The sequence below is a fragment of the Ricinus communis genome, chromosome 10, assembly GCF_019578655.1.
Source record: "Ricinus communis isolate WT05 ecotype wild-type chromosome 10, ASM1957865v1, whole genome shotgun sequence".
Taxonomy (NCBI): domain Eukaryota; kingdom Viridiplantae; phylum Streptophyta; class Magnoliopsida; order Malpighiales; family Euphorbiaceae; genus Ricinus; species Ricinus communis.
This window is the reverse complement of record NC_063265.1, coordinates 6164635-6186004: the sequence shown is the minus strand read 5'-3', so window position 1 is coordinate 6186004 and position 21370 is coordinate 6164635. Positions and strand designations below refer to the sequence as shown.

Sequence of the window (21370 nt, the reverse complement as noted above, 5' to 3'; positions counted from 1 at the left end):
ATTTTATATTTTAGTATTGAATGATTAATATATTTTTTATTTTTTAACTATTAAATATGTGTCAATCATTTATTAAATTGGTACATGAAAGGAGATATATTCTAAATCTAGACTTGAACTTTTATCGAAGAAATACATTCTAAAGCCATTTAATTCTGTGGTGTAGCCTAGCTTTGTGGAGTCAAGGTTACAAGTTTTTTTTTTTTCTTATTTTCTTTGAATTTTTAATTTTTTAATAATTTAAAAATTAGTTTTTAGAATTTTGCAGGAAATGTTTGATAATTGTATTTAAAAAGACTGATCTTGAAATTCTTTTAGAAAAGTTAGAAAATGAAAAGGAAAAGCTGGTTCAAAAAAATTATTCCAAATTAACATATAATTGCACTTTATTGTTTAAAAAGGAAATCTTATAATTTAAAAGAAAACTATAAATATTGAGACATGTATAGAGTTGGATTTAATATTATCCGAAAATTATTCCCTTTTGTTATTTACAATTATGCGATTTCCTCAATGGCACCCATTTTGAGAATTTATTTTCAACAAGTTAAATGTCATAAAAGCAAAATATAGTTTTGATTGATATGTAAACTGACTAAAAGAATAATACATATATTGTGTAAAAAATAAATAAGTAATTCCATTTAGGAAAAAATGTAAAAACATACCTTTGTGGTTAGGCGTTTTTCCACTTAGAGGACTGTAGTTCTTTTCGTGATAAAGAAATACCGCGTGATTTAATTTTCTTATATTTTTACTACCTTATAAATTAATATATTTAGATTTCTATAGTTCAATATTAGTATAATATTCATTTTCAATATTAAAATTATTGTATAGGTGATTTACCATCAAATCAACTATTAGGATACTCCTAAAAAATTTAAAATTTTATTTTAAAAATTAATTTATTTTATTTCTAATAAAATCAAAAATTATAATATTAATTTTATTTAATATAAATTCAATGTAGTTCATTATATGCTAAATCACTTAATAAGTAACTACGTTATTAAAAATAAGTATTATATTATTATTAAATTATAAGAAATCTAAAAATATTAGTTTGTAGGCAGTAAAAATGTAAATAAATTAAATTATAGAGTATTTTTTTATTAAATGAAAATCATATTTTCTTAAATGTAAAAGTGTGAAATCATATGGAGATTTTGTGTACTTTTTCCTTCAATTTATCACACGTGGTAGATTTCACAAAATTTAAGATGACACATTTATTAGTTCATTTATAACAAAACAAATCTGTTTAAAAGAGGGGGGATTCGCCTTGAACCACACGATGTCGTACCACTTGCTTTTACTTTTCCTTAATTACCTCTACAACTACAAGATTGAAAACAATATAGTTATAAACTAGAATTGGACGAACTTTCTTTAACATAATGAGGCTCTTTTTTCCTTATTGGTTCAAATGTCACCACTTTCGTCCTCCTCTTTTATTTCTACTTTAATTGACTACCAATTCAACAGGATTTGGGGCAGATGTAAATTAATCAAATACAACTTTCAAACTCATTTGAAAGTCTCATAAAGCATAAAGATATAGAAAATGTTGAGAAAAAAAAAATTAAACAGTCCAAATTTCAATAAACTACCAAACCTCGAAAAGGAGAATAAGACCGTAATTATAAAAAAAATTTCACGGATCACTAAAAGTATACCTATAAGATTATTGAATAATATTTTTTAAAAATTTTGTATTATTATAACTTTAGCTTTTATTTTATATCTTTTTTATTTTTTTAAAATTTCATCAGAAAAAAATACTAAAAATATGCCTATAAGATACCGAAAAAAAATACTAAAAATATACCTGTAAAATACTGAAAAGATATTATTTTTAATTCGTATTATTGTGAATTTATTTTTTATTTTAGATTTATTTTATTTTTTATATTTTCATCAAAAAAAAGATAATAAAAGTATACCTAAAAGATACTAAAAGATTTCTTATTTTAATTTGTATTATTATGAATTTCATTCGAGAAATATTAAAAGTATACCCATAAAATACCAATAGGATATGATTTTAGCTTATATGACTACGAAAGCATCCAAATGAGGTATATATATCGTTTCTATTTTATATATCTATGTTTGGTATTTATGAAACGAATGATATTACGTGTTTTTGTAGTAACTGGTGTATTTTAATGATATAAAGATGCATATTTTAAAAATATACCTACTAAATGAAGTTTAAAATATATAAAAGATATAATTAAAATAAAATTTTAAAATATATTTAATGGTAATAAAAATATTCTAAAAATATATCAATAAAAATATCAAAATGATATTATAATACAGATAAAAAAATATTATAAATAAAAATTTGCCGTAATAGACGGGTAAATGTCCCTAATTATAAAGTATTATTGAAAATTAAACAATTTCAAACTAGGAAAAGGAAAAGATGATTTAGATGGGCTTTAATGCTGTTGGTCTATGGATTGTTACCCATATCTTATTTTTATTGGGCTGATTTTCTGGTCCATGTGGATTCTTCTATCTTTTGTATTATTCATCTTTTAAAAGGTTTTAATAGAATGCATGTTCAAATATCTTTTTCTTATCCATTAACCAAAATTCATTTCCAAATATCTTGAATAATCTCATTTCAATGAAGTATTTGAACTCATCGAATGTTGTATTCTATGCTTACATTGTTTTTTTTCTTCATTTTTGTTTCTATCATTATAGGAAGATATAATATTTTATTATCCAATTGTAGTTATTCACAAATATTTTTTTTTATTTCATAACTAAATTACGTTTAAGGAACATAGCCTTATTTATAGAATTCCTTTGTAATTGGCTTATTTGATTAGGCCAATGGAACATCAATTCTCGATAAAATAGTCTTAATGTTATGGCTTAAAGCACAAGATAATATTTGACATAGCCATTGAAGATAAACAAATAGTTTTTCAGTTTCAAATAGTCATATCAATGTGTTTGGTAAATTTTTTTGAATGATTGCTGATAGTTTTTAGGATTCCTAATAATGCAGTTCATATCAGATTCAAATTGGAGTTTTTGTGAATGACTATATTAATTTAAATATAATAATTAATTTATTTTTATTTATTTTTAAAATTCTAATTTAAAATATTTAGAATTTTAGTATCTTTTCAAAATATAAGAAATAAATGCAAGAAAGGAAATTAACTATTAAATATTTTAAAATAAACTATTATAAAATATATATCTTCTAATTATTTCCCTCAATTCTTTTATTATTATTTTTTATTTTCTATGTATATGCTATTATAAAAATAAATTTAAAATGATGATTTCTATCTACTAATAATATGTTATATTATATATAAAACTCTGTAAGTGAAATAATAAATATGGCAATTTAATTAAAAAAATAAATTGATGGCTAAATTGGTAATTAAACATATACACAACAACCACAATAAATCAAATAAAATTATTAATCAACTATTAACTACTAAATTATTAATCAACTATCCCACCTACTAGTAACAGTTTAGTCAAATAGAATCTATAATAGCAAAGATTGTTGCTTTTGACCTCAAATATAAGAAAAGAAAAGCTAATTTAATTTCAATTATTGATTGCAGATTAAAATTAAACCAACAGCCAACGTGATCAGCTTCTTTTAGAAACTTTTTACTTTATGTATAAAATAAAACTATCATTTTTATAAATTACTAAATGTATTTTTTTTTTTAAATATTATATCATAACTGGTGACGGTTCGTTTATACTGTTGTAGTTCTTCAGTGCATTGGATTTGTAGGGCCCATTATTTAAGCAATTTAATACAATTGTCTTCTCATTCTCATGCTTATAAGATTCTACTTTCTTCTGAAGAAAAGAATACCGACTTCAGGTTCAGACCGGTTTAATATCTTACTTTAAAAGATTTTAATCTTAATCTTTTTAATTTTCATTATTTCTATTTCTTGGATGTTATATACTGTAATTGAATTATCTTAATAATCACATTAGAAATAGAGAATAGTGCAATACTAACTCTAAAATCTATTTTAAGATTTGAATTAGTTATTTTTATATGTAATTTTGATAGTACTCTAAAATCTATTTTCAAATTTGAATTAGTTACTTTTACAAGTAATTTTAATAGTATTTTAAAATTGTGGCAAGGCTTGAAGGTGAGTGAAAGTCTTTCCTTTGGATAGATAGAGTCAAGGGAGGCGAAATTCTCTTTAAAAAAGAACACTAACAATTCATATATTTGAGCTCTTCATTTTCTACAACTTAGTCACGATCCATTAGGTTTTCTAAAAATAAAAAAATATATATATAAAGCTTCACTTGAAACAGTACATAGTTAATGTCTGTAATTCAAAATAGATTAATTATGTTAGCCTTGTTTATGAACCTATATATCCATTCTTAACACTTTTATTTATAATCTATCTCCCAAAATTAATGAAAATCATCCACTCATTCGTATTGCTTTTTACGGTCTCAAAACGAGTAATCTAATTCAATTTCTTCTTCTTTTTTCTTGTTATTCAGTTTTTCTTTTGTTTTTTTTTTTTTTTAATTCGATGTTCTATACTCTAGCATTGAGCTAACCACAGTATATTTGGGAAGATTTTTTATTTTCTTGAAATTTCATGTTTGTATATCCAGCAACATCTTTATGCTTATATTTAGAAGCATGTTTTATTTAAATTTTCATATATATATATTTGAGATTTAAAATTATTTTGACATGTGTGCTCAATTTTTGACACAATAAGATTTTATTTAAATATATGTATTATTTTTGACACATAAAATTCAACCTTATGTATATTCTATAATTTTTTTATTAATTTATTGATTAATAATTTACATTTCTAATTAAACAATACTCTAATTTTAATCCTGAGAAATAAGATATTAACTATATTTTAATATTATATTAATTAATAAATAGATTTTTAGTAAGATAATGATACTAATTCTATTTTATAAAATAGAATTTAATATTATATTTATTAATAAATTAATTAGATAATAATTTTAATTCTAAAAATAACATCTTAAATTATATTTAATAATAAATTAATTTTTAAATTATATAATAAAATTTTAATCTTAAAAGTAATAATATCAATTATAGTATTAAGTTATATAATATTAAAATTAATTAATAAATATTTTTAAAATAGTTTTTATATTATCACACTAATAAACTTTACAATTTTAAAATAAATATTTAATTTTACTATTATTTTTTAAAATATTATTAAATTAAATATTAAATATTAAATATTTATTAAACTATATCTATTAATTTTATAATCGAATTAATAACAACAGTCGTGCACGAATAAACAACTAGTATAGTTAATTTTATTGATGAAATAAATTACATAGACTAAGGTAAAAGAAGAGTCAAACCACATAAAGATTTTTAATTATATTTTTCTATGTTTCAGTTAAATAAATCTTTAGTAGATTTATGACTCGATTAAAGAAAATATAAATTATGCAAGTGTGAATGCAGAAGTATTTAACATATACTGGAAAATCATAGAATTAAGATTACTTGTGTGCAAAAGGGACTTGCTATAACAGAGTGAGATTCATACATTCCACGTATCTATATGATTGTCGAGTAATAATTTATAATAATGTCCCATTATATAAATAAACAGTATATAATAACTAATTTAATAATTATTTTTTAATATCATATTTTTATTTCAATTATTTCTTTTGTATTACATAAATATCTAATTGATCATTAGTATAATATAATAAACCAATTATTTCGTATTGAGCTAGCAGTTTCAGCAACGAATTGATAATCATGGTACAAACAAACTTGAAGGAAAGCAAACAGCTCTTTGTCCAGTAATCACAACATATACATAGATAAAAGAAAGGGACCATTTTATAATATGAAAAGGGAACGAAACTAAGAACAACTATTTGTGATAGTCATGGATGGTGGACAAGAAGATGAATTTGCGGTCACTCATTGCTTGGGGCCATCAATGCTACTCATAATTGAGAGCAATTATTTTCAGACTTTAATATTTGTTGCTTGAGAATCTTATTTACTCCCATCAGTCCAAGAGTATTTTACGCTTTTTCAAATAAAATAAGTTTTTATTATCTATCTTTATATTTGTAATTTAATATTTATTTTTTCTCGTATTATCCTTGTATTATTCTTATGTTTTCCAATAATAAATAATAAATTTTAAATATATCTATTGAGGGATAATTTAGTTCAATTTAAATTTTTTTTTATAATTAAACTTATTAAGTAGTGTTTATTCATAGTTTTATTGTACTTTTATAATATTTATGAACTCATATATATTAAAAGATAAAAAACACTGCCATTATATACACCAATGTAATATTGAGAGATTTTTATGTATACTTGGTATATATACACCATAATATAATATTGGAAGATTTTTACCTATATTTAGTATATACACCATAATATAATATTGAATTTTTCTTCCCTATGCTTGGTATATACACTACAACTAATAAAATAGGGACACATATGTATGAGTATTTTACACTTTAGTATTAGATGATTGAAGATATTTCAGTATTTAAAATTAATAAATATGTATTCATCATCTATCAGTTTGGTGCATATGCGGGAACGTACACCAGACATATTTTTCTACATATCAAATTACAATCTAATTATACATACTTGTGGAGGGAGAAAGTATATAGTGAACTGGGCATAAATTGGATGTTATGAATCTAGTTTCTGAGGGAAAAAAGAAAAAAAAAGGAAACAAACAATTATCATATCATCATATGTTTTTCATCACTTTCGTGACTGAAGAAGGAAAAGAAACTGCAATGGTAATGATCAAAACTTATGAACAGCCTCATCTCTAGGCAAATTATTGCATATAAATTTGGTGGGACTCAGGTTTTGATTTACATTTGCTATGGTCCGAGTGCAATTCTATTTTATCTTGTTAAGATTTTGAATCCGAGTGGGTTCACGATTCTAATGTACTTGTCTTGAATTTAAGCATCAATTGAGCTGTTTATCAGACCCAAGATATAACATAATATTCTACACAAAGCACTATGAATGTCAGGGAGAAAAATTCCTTAGTGATTTAGCCTGAAACGCGGTTTGTAAGAAGAAAAAAAAAAAAGAACACGGTTATGTTTGAACACACACACACACACATATATATATATCTAACTGTCTGTCTATCTATCTGTATTACAGTTGTGAATTGGCATGTCAAAGTGTTCAAAGAAGTTGGCTTACGCGTTAATATATTATGATGATGATGATGAGCTGCTTAGAAACACAGCCATAAAAAATTTACTACTGTAAGAATATCTCGAAATCAGAACTAAAGTTAACGTTAATCATAAAATAGTAATCAGTATTAATGCGTTCGTACTAAAGTGTGGATGGATGGATGAGTAGATAGATAGATGGAGCTCAGACCTCCTAATTAGTGATTAATTAAATTAATCATGTCATCATTCTTCTTTAATTGGTCCGATAAATGGGATTGCATAAGCACTGCCTCACAATTTTGTCATCATAATGAGGTCGCTTACATACACAAAACTCAAACAAGTAATAATTTCATGCATAAGATAAGTGGGTACTGAACCCTTGGTTTGTTTGAAATGAAGTAAGTATCTAATTACACATTGAGCATACTTAAATATAGATTTTAAAGTCATACCAATGTACTTTGTTCTCTATAATTGACAAAAATGCATAATCATTGATCTAATGACATAATATACAATAATTATATTGGTTAATATATAACTATCATTACTCATCATGATTACAAACTAATCAACACAAATATAACACATAATAATAATACTGATAATAATCCGTATCAATATATATTTTGTTCATATCAAAAATATGCAAAGGATATAGAAAACATAATTTCTACAACTGACATTAAAACTTCAACTGATTAGTAAAGTTGAACATAAATACATTTATATTAAACTAGCGTAATATGGTAAAGTAGATTATGAATATATTATCAGCTATTGTCATCTACTTATGATCCTGATTCGTTTGCTCTACGCATTGTTAACTAATATTAATTCAGCTCTGGAAATAAATTAGATGGGAGAGTTCTTTCTTTGAGTCTCAACCTCAGAAATCCCATCCCAAATGCTCAAAAAGAAAAAAAGAAAAGCCTACATCGCTAAAGTATTTCCCATAAACTAAGTTTAATAATTGTTCCTCAGACGGTATTTGTTCTTAAAATCTGAAACAGATACACTTAACATTTCCATGCTTTACGTACGTTAATTTCCATGCAATACAATTGCTTAGCTAATGTATTACATTTTGAAAGATTATTAGGTAGATTAGGTAGATTCGGTTTACCATATATGATTAGTAAAAAGATTGAACTAAATATTGATATGTAATATTATTTATTAAGTCTTATATTTGTATTAACTGGTTTATTTATTATTATAAGTTATTCATAATTAAAAACGAATGGATATAAATATAATAATTAATAAATAATACTATATATCGCTATATTATATCACTATATTATAATTTTATCTATAGACAACGTGATAAATAAAAATTATCTAAACATTTCTCTACATTTTCATTTTCATGTACCAGAAAACTGAAGAAAGAAAAACCAATCTAAAATTTGAGATGTTTGAAAAAGAAAAAAGACATTCCACGAAACACACATACTAATTAACCTAATTTGTGTTACACATGTATTCACCAGTGTAAAAACAAAATAAAATAAAATAAAATCTGTTTGCTCATGCATATAGCTAGTAGATAGACATATCATTTCTTAAAGAACCTCTAACAGCTATATGTGTGTGTATATATATATATATATAGTTATATGCCTAAATATAGCTATAGGGCCGACTTCCATAAATATAATCAACATCGGTGGCATCTCCTTCCAGAATCCAATTTTTGTTTTCCCACGTAGGAAAATTCAGAAGCTCAACAGCCAGCCTGTTTCCCCAAATGGGCAATCTTCTGATTGCTTGTTGGTTTGTCCTACCTCATGCACATGACAAAACCAAATGCACATATTCTGAATTTCTTCTTCTTTTTTTCTTTTCTCCATCTTCAGAATTACAATTAGAATTTGTCTCTCACATTAACTATTCCAGAAGCAAAATCAAAACAAGTCGTAAGCACATTTTTTTGACTTTCACAGTCAAGGTTCAAAGTTGAAAACTTTGTTAGCAGCAAGAAACATTTGCACCACCACCACCGCCTCCGCCATCCATAAATGTACATATGTTGCAGTGCAAACCCCTAAAAACACACACCTTTTTCTTAGATTAGAAGAAATGTATTTACAATTGTCAATTATTGAAGCGATCTTCTAAGAAACCTAATTACATTCAAATAAAAAGAAAGAAAAAGTAAGTTTGCATGTATGAAAAGAAAATGTTTCGTCTAAACTCAGTTAACAACACTTTGATTAAGGGAGTTATTAGAGCAGGCACTGCCAAGAATTTTTAAGGCAAGCTTATGCGCATAAAAATGAATGGAAAGTTGCAACACACACACACCTCTTCTTCTTGATGGTGATGAAGTTGAAAGCCATTAGCAAGAATGGACCATTAACAACACAACTGTGCACACCACGATCTTATGAGCTTATTGCGCCTATATAGAGTATATATGTATGTGCTTTCCATGAGCAGCATTATTATCTCATGGATTGTGCTGTGTAGATTAGTGTTCTTTGCCCCTCCCACTCTATCAATATACACCACCTAACCTTTGTTCATGATGTTTTAGAGAAAGCTTGTTTGCTTTTAACTTAGTCTTGAGTCAAATGATATATAACAAGGAAACTTCATGATGAAGATCATTGTAAGAGCAAAATAACTAAGGATTTTAATATAAGAGAAATTTTGAAGCTTTTTTCCTACTTAGCAAAAGTAGCTACATAGTGGGCAAAAAGAAGGAGAGACAGAGATATTATAATGGAAAGCATGTATCTATAATTAAAGAACATTAACTAATAACATCTCCAAGATGAGAATTTCTGGGACAAACCTCTGGAAGCTCTTACTTCTTGTTGCTGTTGTTGTTCTAAACAAGAAATGCTTAAGCAAAACGCCTGGTTACATTTCTTCTCTTCTGAGCTTGTTCAGAAGTGCTGTAATAAGTGCGTCCCTTTTCTCAGCCCTAGCTTCTTCTCTCATTCTTCTTTGTTCTTCACGCTCTCTCCATCTCCTGTCCATCATTATCCTCTCGTTCTCTAATGCTTCCATCGTCTGTCTCCACTCCATTTCCTTTATCCTTCTCTCGTTTTCCCTCGCTTCGAAGGCTTCTCTCCATTGCATCTCCATTTGCATCTGTTGCCTCATGAAATCCCTCAAGATCTCCTTTAAATTATTATTATTATTTACACTCCCACTTCCACCAGTGGTAGTGCTTTTGGTCTTTTTCTTCTTTTTAATGCTACCCTTCTCTCCTTCACTATCTTCGTTATCATCCTCCTCATCGGATAATACCTGCACCGCTTTCTTTTTACTAGACCCGCCTGCACCTCCTTCAGCTTCAGCCCATAACATCCTTTGCATCCTTGCTGCGAATATCGCTTGCAACTCATTATAGAATGGAAATTGTTGCCGCAAAGATTCAGGTTCCATGGTTTCACATCCCTGAACACGATCAAAGGTATAAAATATCTACCAAATAGGGTTTTTTTTTTTTCTTTCCTTTGAGATAAAGTAATCAATCAATCCAAGCAAAGAAAGGAAACGAAGAAAAAAAAACAAACAAAGGATATGGGCGATACAGACGCTATATGAATAAAGTAAGTACAAAAGTAAACAAGGAGTATCTAATACCTTATAACGAGTAACGAGGTTTTTCCACTTGCACTTGCACTGCTCTGCACTGCGATGGAAACCCTTTTCTTTCATCTTATTAGATATAACTTCCCAAAGAAGTTTATTTCTCTTAGTCTCCATGAAAGTACGATCCAGCTCTGCTCGAATCATCAAGAACTCCTTCGTTTCCTGAATACTCCATTGAGGAAATCTATCAGTATCAACACTAACACTGATGTGATGCTGATGCTGATGGTGCTGCTGCTGCTGCTGCTGATGTTGCTGTTGATGATGATGATGATGGGGATGGTGTCCTTCCATTAATACACACACCACACGCAACAAAATCTGGATAAAATAATTGAGAAAGACGATCGATGGAAATTTGCACCCACCAAAAAGGATATAGATCAAAGGGAAAAGCAAAGCAAATCAAAGAAACAAAAAAGAGATAGAGAGAGAAAGATTTATACTGAGGCTTGTGTGAACAGAAAGGGCAGTGTGAATCCTCAAGAAGAAAGAAAGGAAAGACAAGAAAAGAATTAAAGAAAAGAAAAGAAAGATAAAGATCTGTGTGGGTTTTTTTTTCTTTTAATTAAATAAAAAATATATTAAGTTCTTTGTTTATAGCTTAGGTGTCAAAGAGAGTGCGCTTTTGTTATTCGTTCAGATGTAGAAAATGAAATCATTTTCTTTTTTTAATTCATTTTCTACAGTTTTCTCATATCTGTCTACGCGGAAACTAAATTTCCTTTCATTTCAATTCCCTCTCTTTTCTTTAATTTTTATTTTATTTTTCTGAGTTCACATTGCGTTTACGTGTCGTCAGGCTTACGAGAAATACCTGATGAGGTGGGGACTTTATTCTCTGCGACCAGTTATAGAAAACTTGCACTGCAAGCTACTAAATTCTTTTTTCTTTTTATTTAAATTATTGTGTTCGCTACATCTTTATTCGTTTGCTGTATTTTAAATTAAATTAAATGGAAAATTGGGGTCATTGTCGACTTTATTTATTTATAATATTTATAAGGTTTTGAAACTTTGATCTTGTTCCAAGGGATAGATATATAATATTGTCAACTTTCTGGTCCTTGTGGGTTTGAAGTTTGAACCGTGTAAAGGGGACAAACAAATTTAAACCGGGGAAAGGATGAGAAAAAGCTTGGAGAGTAGTACTACTGTACGTGGAGGCACCCCATAATGCTTTTGTTTTTTTCTCTCAAAGTAACGGTTGTTTTGTTTGCATGGATTTTCAAAATCTGTACCGTTTATTATCTGAACCTGGAATGAAAAACAATTTCAGTTTAGTTAAAAATGAAGAGGAAAATTAATTAGGAAAAAAAAAAAGTCTATAGAATAATATTCTTTTTTCTTTTTTTTTAAACAGAGAGGAAATATGTAAAGTAAGAGAGACTTTGTCATTTTGTACTTTTATATTAAATAAAAGGTCAAATAATAAATAGTTTGTATTTTATATTTTCACTTTTTAAATGAGGAGTAATATTATTTTTTTCTTATTTTCTTTCTATCCAAAATACAAGAAATAAAAATAAAGGAAGAGTCTTGGCACCTATTCTCCCTCTTTATTTTCTTTTTTTTTTTCATCCCAGAAATTCCGAAATATAGGTTAATTTGTTAAATACTTTATTTTTTCTTTTTAATTTAATCTTAGTTATTATAGATAAATTTTATGTAATTATAGTACAACGAAGTAAGGGTAAACAATGGACCATTTCTAATCACACATGCTTTAAATAATTGATTTACATAAGAAGTTAAACCTAATTTTTGTTTGCTTTATTTTCTCAATAAGTAACTTCTTAGGATGATAAGTTTTTTTTTGAGTTACAAATAAGACGGACTTAAACTTTAATATTTTACTTAGATTATAATATATATTTACTATCAGGTACGTATATAAGCATTGTGATGAGTAGTTGCTACTATTTTTTAAAAAATCTATTTATATAATTGTAATTAATATTTGTGATTTTAGAAAAGAAATTTTATCTATTCTTAAAGTAAATCCCCTCAATTGTATACCAAATGAATAAATAAGTAGTATATATTTATTATGGATTTAGATTAAATATTAATTATTTAATATTAAACTACATACCACCCGTTTATATTTTTTTACATTAAATTTTAAACACACTCCTTAGTAAATTTTTGATTTTTGTTTTGTATATATCTTTCGCTTCTAATTTGAATTTTTTTTATATTTTTAAAATATTAATCTATTTATTTAAAATTGGTTTTCTTTATCAAAAAGTTAATTCTTTTAAGAATTGTCCATCGGCTAAAAAAGTTTGATTTATCTTCAATTTCATAATTTCATACTATCAACAAATAATTTGATATTATTCATAATTACACATAACAACACCAAATATTTTTTTCAAACATAATAAGTTAAATAATATTATAGTCAATTTTAACTTACATATAACTGCAGTGGACTCTCATATAACTAAAATTTATTAATTTTAATATTTTAAAAAATAATTTTATTCTTTTTAGTAATTATATTAATTAACATTTTTATATATTTTAAAATTTATAGTCGTCATCATCGTTATTATCATTATTATTGTTATTATTTTATTATTTTATTATTATTAGAAAAAATACTAAACATTTAAATCCTATTTTTTAGTATTTATCATTTTAGTACTTATCTTAAGTGGTGAATTAAAATATTGGAAATTATTAAATATAGTGACTAATTCTAAAAACATATAATTTTAGTTTTATACATGTGGTGTCAATAAAGAAAATAAAGAAAAGATTTACTCATGTGGAAAAATTACAATTTATAGTGAAATTGTTTTAGAAGTTAATTGTTTTTCTTGTTAGAATGAATACAAAATTTAGCTTGCAATTCTTTTATAATAAACACTTTTATGCCGTAATTTATTAATTTTAAATTTTATTATATGAATTATTTTAAATATATTAGTTTTATATAATTTTATAAGTTTTACGTTTCACATAAATTTAATAAGTGTAGTTATTAGTAATTATTTTAATGCTTTAAATGCATTAGTTATATAAAAAAACCAACTTGTATATTAGCAAAATAAAGTAAACCAACCAACAATTACATAGTGAATAATAATCATTTGATTGCAATGTAACATAAAGTTATGTCTGGAAAAACTAAACATTTTTCTTTTGAGCAAAATATTTTAATTTTCTTTTTATTTATTTAAAAAAAGCTGTGTGTTCTGTGGGCTGTTTCCGTTTTGTTTTAATCAACTACGCGGAATTCTGCCATGTCCCACGTGCGGCTACCATACCATCTCTTTACACGTGTAGTACATGCACGGATTAGATTACAAGACTTTATAATGGCCGGGCCCATCTTTTCTCTGTGTTCACACCTCAGATGACCCATTCTACTTTTGGCCCAAGAAATTGATCCCCTAGTGCTTTTTTTTTTTTTTTTTTTTCTCTCAAGAAAAAGAAATATTATAAAAGTGGGTCTGAATTAGAGTTTAAATAAATGAGGATGAATTAAATAACAATATCTTTTTTTCTTTTAACTCTTCTTATCTAGAAGGAAAGCAGTTAATAAAAAGTATATTATAAAAGAATTGACCATTAATCTGTAATAAAAATACTTATTAAATAAGATAAAAGAGATTAAATATTAAAATCTTGATTTAACCTTCTTTATGCTTCTAATCAAACATACCCTAATAGCAAAAGTTTTAAAATAATATATACTAGTTACCAATAGGCTAATTTACTCCCCAATTACACTTACAAAAGTTTTCTTTTTTTTATCAACACATTTACAAAAGTTTGCGAATAAAGAGTAGATAAACAAAATAGCATAACAAGCAAAAAAAAAAAAAAGATTGCATGTTGAATAGCTAAATTTATAAAATAGTCTTCTTATGGACCACATTGATGAATTTTAATATTTTTAAAGTCATTTATCTCGACTTGACACTATAATATATCATGATATTATTAATCAGGTTGACTCAAATTTCACTTAATATAATATGTTTGTCAACTGTTTGACCATTTTTTATTATAAAGCTTATTTTCATGCTATAAATTGCCCTCTGAATGATAATAATAATAATAATAATAATAATAATAATAATAATAATAATAATAATAATAATAAGATTTTACTATTAATACATGTGAACATATAAAATAAATAAATAAATAAAAGAAAAGCTATTGACATGTGAACGTCTATTGTTTATCTCTTAGTATGAGAAGTTTCTTTGTTATTTAATGATGTCAAATCTAAATAAGATAATTAGCAACAACTAGTAATATTTTTATGGATATCTATCTATCAACATATTGATGCCATTGGCATATAATAATAATAATCTTAATAACTTGACAATAAATCCAGAATGGGATATCGGAAGATCTTTTATTATTTAAATATAAAAATCTTGTTTGCTAATTATGTGACCATTTATTATTATTTTAACTATATAACTTTATAAAATGAAATATCTAATTAAAATTTTTTTTCGAGTTATGTAATATATTAAATTTGATTTCATTTTACCAATAAATTAACTCTTTTCTAGAAATACTAAATTTTAGATTTTTATAAATTGGAGAAACTAAAAAGTTAAAGAATAATTCTTTTTATCCTATGGTTATTTTATGTTCATCCAAGAAGGGCTATCGGTTCATTAATTGGTTACTTTGAGGCGTTCAATATATGTTTCAGCATCATGGGTGGAAAAAGAAGCTTTAGCAAAAGTGGTAAAATGTCCTTAACCAACTTTTTTTTATTTTAAAATATATAAATCGACTTTATTTTACTATTAATAAAAGGGGAGTGGTAAAAATTGATTTAAATTGACCATAAATATGTGCATATCTTCTGGAATTCTTTTTGATGATAAAAAAGATAATTGTTCTTTGATTGGAAGCAAAGGGAGACCCGTAATTGACCCACTTTTTCTTTTTTTTTTGTGGGTTTCCAAGGGAAATAATTGTCACGTAGCTGACTTATGACGTCTCAATTTAATTACTATTAGCAGCTGTAGTTTGATGTTCTATAGCATATAAATAAACAGGTGGTGTTGTCATGTCCAAATTGTTGTTTCCACCTTAGGACTCAGCTGCCAATTACTTCTTACCAATTAGGAGGACTATTTTTTTTTCTTTTTGGTCACGTCAAAAATTGTTGTTTCCCAAAATTAATTGGTCAATTAGTACAGTCAAAATAAGATTAACGAACTGAAATGGTGCTAATTAATTGATTTATTTCCTCTTCGCAGAAATAATGCTTGCTAAAAATATTCGAGTACCCATTTAGGACCACCGTTAGATTCCGTGTGTGTGAAGTAAATTCTTTAATTCCATTCCAGTTGCTATCTTGAGTTTATTATTGCAAAGGAAAACATTATTTAACTACCGATTATATACTTCAATTTAACCACGTTGCGAATGAAAAAAATAATATATTATAATTTTTTAATTATTTATTTTGTAATATGTTAATTTTTTACTACGAAATTGAATAAATTAAAAAAGAATTAAATTATGTAGTTGATTCAAATAAATTAAAATTTCATGATGAAAAACAATACAGCAAACTCCCTGATACAAACTGTCTATATAATTTGGTGTAACTTTGGGCATTTCAGCTGAAATTTTGGACCAAAATGACGAAGAAATCTGGGGATAGAAGACTAAAGCCTTAGTATTCCGTTTTTCATTGATGGAATTAGACGTTCTGACCAGAATAAAATGGAATTAATGCCTGGCAATGAAGGAATAGGCGTCTTAACATATAAAGCACGATTCAAATAACATTAATCGGCTTGCAAAGGTTTTCTCAATTCAACTAAGAAAAAACTTTTGAATTTTTGTGCTACTTATTATTAAAATTTGCTTTTTCAATATAAGATTTTTGTCCATATTGTTCAAGCTGCATCTGGGATGTTGGTAGTGTGAGCTTGCAAATTTTTTTTTATATATATATATATTATCTCATTTAAATTTAATTGTCTATATTGATAAATAAATTTAATTAGACGTGTTTGTATAAAAGTCTAAAATCAAGACGTATGGATTAACTATTTTACAAGTCCAGCCGAAATTTATATGACCCAAAGGAGAAAACTAGTCTTTTTATATTTATAGATGTTTATTAATTATTTATTTAAGGCTAATTAAGTTTTGTGATAATGATAACTTTTAAAAGACTTGTGCTTAAAGGACTCTGTAAAAAAATCTCAACAAGACACACTACTCTTTATTCATTATTTGTCCATCATTTCTGCATCCACAATTTTCTCTATTATTCTTCATCAGAAAACATTTAGTTTTAGGTTTCTATTATTCTAATTTATTAGATTCGTATTTATTGGTAAAACAAGTGTAATACTAAATAATTGGCTCGATTAGATACTATATTCATCATATATTCTTTTAAAATTATTACTTCTTACATATTTATTTTATTAACTTTATTATTCTCTCAAAATATCGATTTAATGTGTTTAGATTTATTTTTAGTTGTTTTGTGTTTTATAATTAATCTATATAATAAGTGGCTTCGTGTTTCTTAAAAGATCGATTTCGAGGAGTTTACTATTTTTACTATAAAAACGATTTGTGCACTTACGAGTACTAAATACACTTCCACTTTAAATCATTTTTAGCCACTAATATTAGGATGGTAGTCCGGTGGGAACGGCTTTCACCAAGCGATTCGAAGTTCTGAGTTTAAATCCTAAAGGGATGGTTTCTTGAGAATATTTTCTCAAGAGCGCCCGAAGTCTCACTTTAATTGGATCTTCCTGCCTAGCTTCGAAGTCAGTGCAGCATTGATGGGCTTTGAGCCCGGTCCATACTACCTATAGCTATACGAACATTCTACAATGAATGAGTGCCCGTATGGTCATGCTCAGCAAGAGTTGCTACTCCTAGTCGCTCTTGCTCTTTTTTTGACTAAAAAATAAAAATAATATGAAATTCATAACAGTTTTAATTCCAATTGAGAAAGGCCAATAATACTTTAAAGAAAATGTATCTTGTGGCACACAATATCTAAAAAGATTTATTTTGCTATATTACTTGTAAATAAATATAAATATAAAATTATGTTTAATATTTTATTAATTATTATATTTATATTGATTGATTTATTTATCGTATTAATCACTGAATGTTTAAAAACTAAAGTCATTAATTGCACTTTAATCATAATCATTCTAAAAATAGAACCAAGAGAGTAATTGAACTATTTTAGAATTTATAGATTTAATTGAATTTATTATATGAACTTTTGACATAATTATTAAATTACATAAATGCGTACACATGTTCTCCCTTTGCTGAAAAGGCAAAAACCAAAACGAATTCAATATATCATTTATACATGTCAGGACAATACATTTCCAAGAAAATAAAATTCTTTCTAGATTGCCATATGATGACCAAATTTACGTGTAAACTTTGCTGCTTCTCCGTTGGATCCTTTTGGGTTCTGACATTCCTCCGGTCAATCAAATTCCAATTTGTCTTTCAACAAACTAGCTCCCTGTTATTCCATCAAGCATTTATGTTGGATTTTGAGCACATGCAGTCGTGCTAATAAAATCTCAATAAAATATTATTTTTCATTATCTATTAAGATAATATAATAATGGACATGTTTGTGTTAACATAGAAAATTACTATAAAATTCTAATTCTGTAGTATGAAATAACAAATTAATTATGTGTCTATTGATAGTCTGTATGTTTTATATATTAAAATAAAATAGAAAATTATACGTAAAAACTTATAAAATCTATAGTTATGAAGATTTTAAGTGGCTTTGGGGATTATGTATTTTTATGTAATTTAATTTATTTTTTGAAATCTGAGTTTTATATGGAGGACTACGTTTATCTCTAGAACGAGGTTTTAAAAAGCTGTAAATAAAAGAAAAATCTAAATTTTGAGAGAAAAAATATTCTAATATATATATATATATATATATATATATTAATAAAATATATATTATTTAATTATCTACCATTCGATGTATAAATATATACATTATATTATGCATTTTCCATGTGATATTGAAAAATCGCTTTTGTTACCATACTACCGATGATGACGAGAGGACGAAATTGAAGCCAAACAAATCCACGTGGAATTAAAGTATTGGTCATCTAAAGTTTCTGGCTGTAGATTTTGGAATGTGTTGTTTCTGAAGGAGAAAAAAAAGAAGAAAATTGGTGCGCGCCCCTATGGTGAAATTTATATAAAGAATTAATAAGGTATAGCCATGAAGTATTACGGACCTTTTCAAGGTAAAACTCAATTTTTTAAGTTTGGATTAATTTAAAAGAAATACCTTGCAAAATTAATTGATTAGAATTACCTTTGGTTTAAAGATTCTAGTGCACATTATAATATTATATGAAGAAACACATGTTATTTTGGGTTTTGATTGATGATAGAAATCAAATAATCTTTTTTTTTTTTTTAATATTAGTGTCATTTTCTTTACTGCATTTCAATGTAGACGTTTGTCATCACATTTCACTGTCCCAAGAACACAAAATAGAATTTGTTTGGTTTATTGAAAGTCAGACAAACACATGGTCTATGGTTTAATTAATTTTAAGTTTATTATGGAGTACTTGGTGTTGAATTGTGTGCTATTCCACAAAAGTAGCACTCAAAATTTTATTTTATTTTTTTACAAATACTATTGAGACAAATCAATCCATAAAATAGATGATCTAGGAAGGGTTTTAGCATCGACAAATAAAAACAAACTAATGGTTTATTATTATTATTATTTTAATTATAAATAAAAAGAGAAATCTTTGTACTTAATAATTATTTAGTACAATTTAGAAAATATTAATAATGTAAAATATTTTTAAGTATTTTTTAAATATTTTAAGAATTTATTAATGTATTTTAAAATTATTATCTAATTAGAAAGTTAATTTATTTATTGATATAATATTAAAATATAATTAAAATAAAAATTACTGTCTAATCAAAATAATAATTTATTTATTAATAAATTAAGACAAACAAAATATAAAATTACATATCAATTCGAATTTTATATGTCAAAAATAAATAAACATGTCAAAAAAATTTATTTAATAACATAATAATATATGTCAAAAAACGTTTGTATCTTAAAATTTAGACGAATCTATTTCCACAACATAAATGCTAATGCATACAAGAAATTATTTATATGAAGAAAAAGGTTAATGAATCTAGCAATTTATATTATGGAAATAACATTTACATACATTCGTATGTGTATATATATATATATATATATATATGTATTAATAGTTACTCTATTAATACTAGGTCGATAAATGAATCAAAAGCGAGCTTTGGATTTCATTACAACACTTGATTAGAAGCATCAAAATAGATTATAGTTATTCTATCAACACCGAGTCGATAAATAAATCATTACAACACTTGATTAGAAGCATTAAGATTGTTTATAAATACAAAAATTACAAACTAAAATCATAGAAATTTTGATAGAAAAGAAGAACAGTATATGGAGTATTTAATAATTTTGCAACGTTAATTTAATTTTGATAACTGGTAAGAAAACAAATAATTTTGTTATTACCATAATCAATCCTAAATGATCAATTGTCCTCCTCCTAATATAAGAAGATCGTTTATTCTTCTCCATACAAAAAAAAAAAGAAAAAAAAAAAGAGAAAAGAAAAAAGAGAGTTTGTTAACCTAACTATATTAATCTAAAGATGGGCTTGGCCTAAATACTGGGTTTGATTTTCTTTTCGAACCCATTTTGTAAGCCTGCTTGACTTAAGTTAGGCCTTTTTATGGGCTGGCGTTATTAATGTACTGAGACTCCCCCCCGCAATGAAACGTGGCACATGCATGAGATGGCTTTCGCAGTTATGATGTTGACGTAACACGATGATGTGGCTCCACAGGGTAAATGAATGGAACTCTCTGTCTTCTTCCTCTTCTACAGGAGACTTTGCCATTCATTTTCACCTCTCATAATATTCTTTCTCTCGTTTTTTGTTTTTTGTTTTTCTTTTGCTTTTTGAAAACTCTTTTAAAAGAATTTTAGCAATACTATGATCTTTACTTATCCTCTGAATTTGGATGTCATTGGCAGTTTATTGGGATTAAGCTGTAAAGTTGGCTGAAATGAATAAAAGAAGATCTATTTCATTTTTTCTTGGAGTTCGGATTGAAGAGAATGATATAATCACATTTATTTTAATCATGAGAGGAGGAAAAAAAAAGTTTCAATTAAGACTTTCAATTTCAGGCTTTATTTAGTTGAGATAGAAATGAAAGGGATTATAATGGATTTTTTTGTTCTTTTTTTTTTCCTGTTGAGACTATTTTTTTTATGTTTATTAAAACTTTAAACTAATAAAAATAATAATTAAAATACATATGTACATGTCAAAAATAAATATATATATTTTGTTTATTTTAATCGACTCTAAGTTTAAAATTTAAGTAAATTGCTCATCACATATAACTTTATAGG

At 25.8% G+C, this 21370-nt stretch overlaps 1 protein-coding gene across 3 annotated transcripts; it reads right to left on the bottom strand.

Annotated features, from left to right (window-relative positions):
* Window positions 1–8684: 8684 nt before the first annotated feature.
* Window positions 8685–11370, bottom strand: LOC8276136 (trihelix transcription factor GT-3b). 3 transcript variants are annotated; one of them, XR_001536274.3, is made up of 3 exons: window positions 10861–11370; window positions 10061–10671; window positions 8685–9307 (listed from the first exon to the last, which is right to left on the bottom strand). XR_001536274.3 is itself a non-coding variant. In XM_002533591.4 (2 exons), the coding sequence occupies exons 1-2, from the start codon at window positions 11161–11163 to the stop codon at window positions 10129–10131; spliced, it is 846 nt and encodes a 281-aa protein (XP_002533637.2). In that variant the 5' UTR covers window positions 11164–11370; the 3' UTR covers window positions 9876–10128. The 3 variants fall into 3 exon arrangements, 1 of the variants encoding a protein (XP_002533637.2); XR_007214461.1 differs by having other exon boundaries at window positions 8685–9150; XM_002533591.4 differs by lacking the exon at window positions 8685–9307 and having other exon boundaries at window positions 9876–10671.
* Window positions 11371–21370: the final 10000 nt, after the last annotated feature.

Bases quoted from the DNA above. Each gene is read 5' to 3' on its own strand.
- LOC8276136 (XM_002533591.4), bottom strand. From the start codon at position 11,163: ATGGAAGGACACCATCCCCATCATCATCATCATCAACAGCAACATCAG. The intron at 10,672-10,860 runs GTATTAGATACT...GATCGTGTTCAG, and splicing joins ACCTCGTTACTCGTTATAAG to GGATGTGAAACCATGGAACC.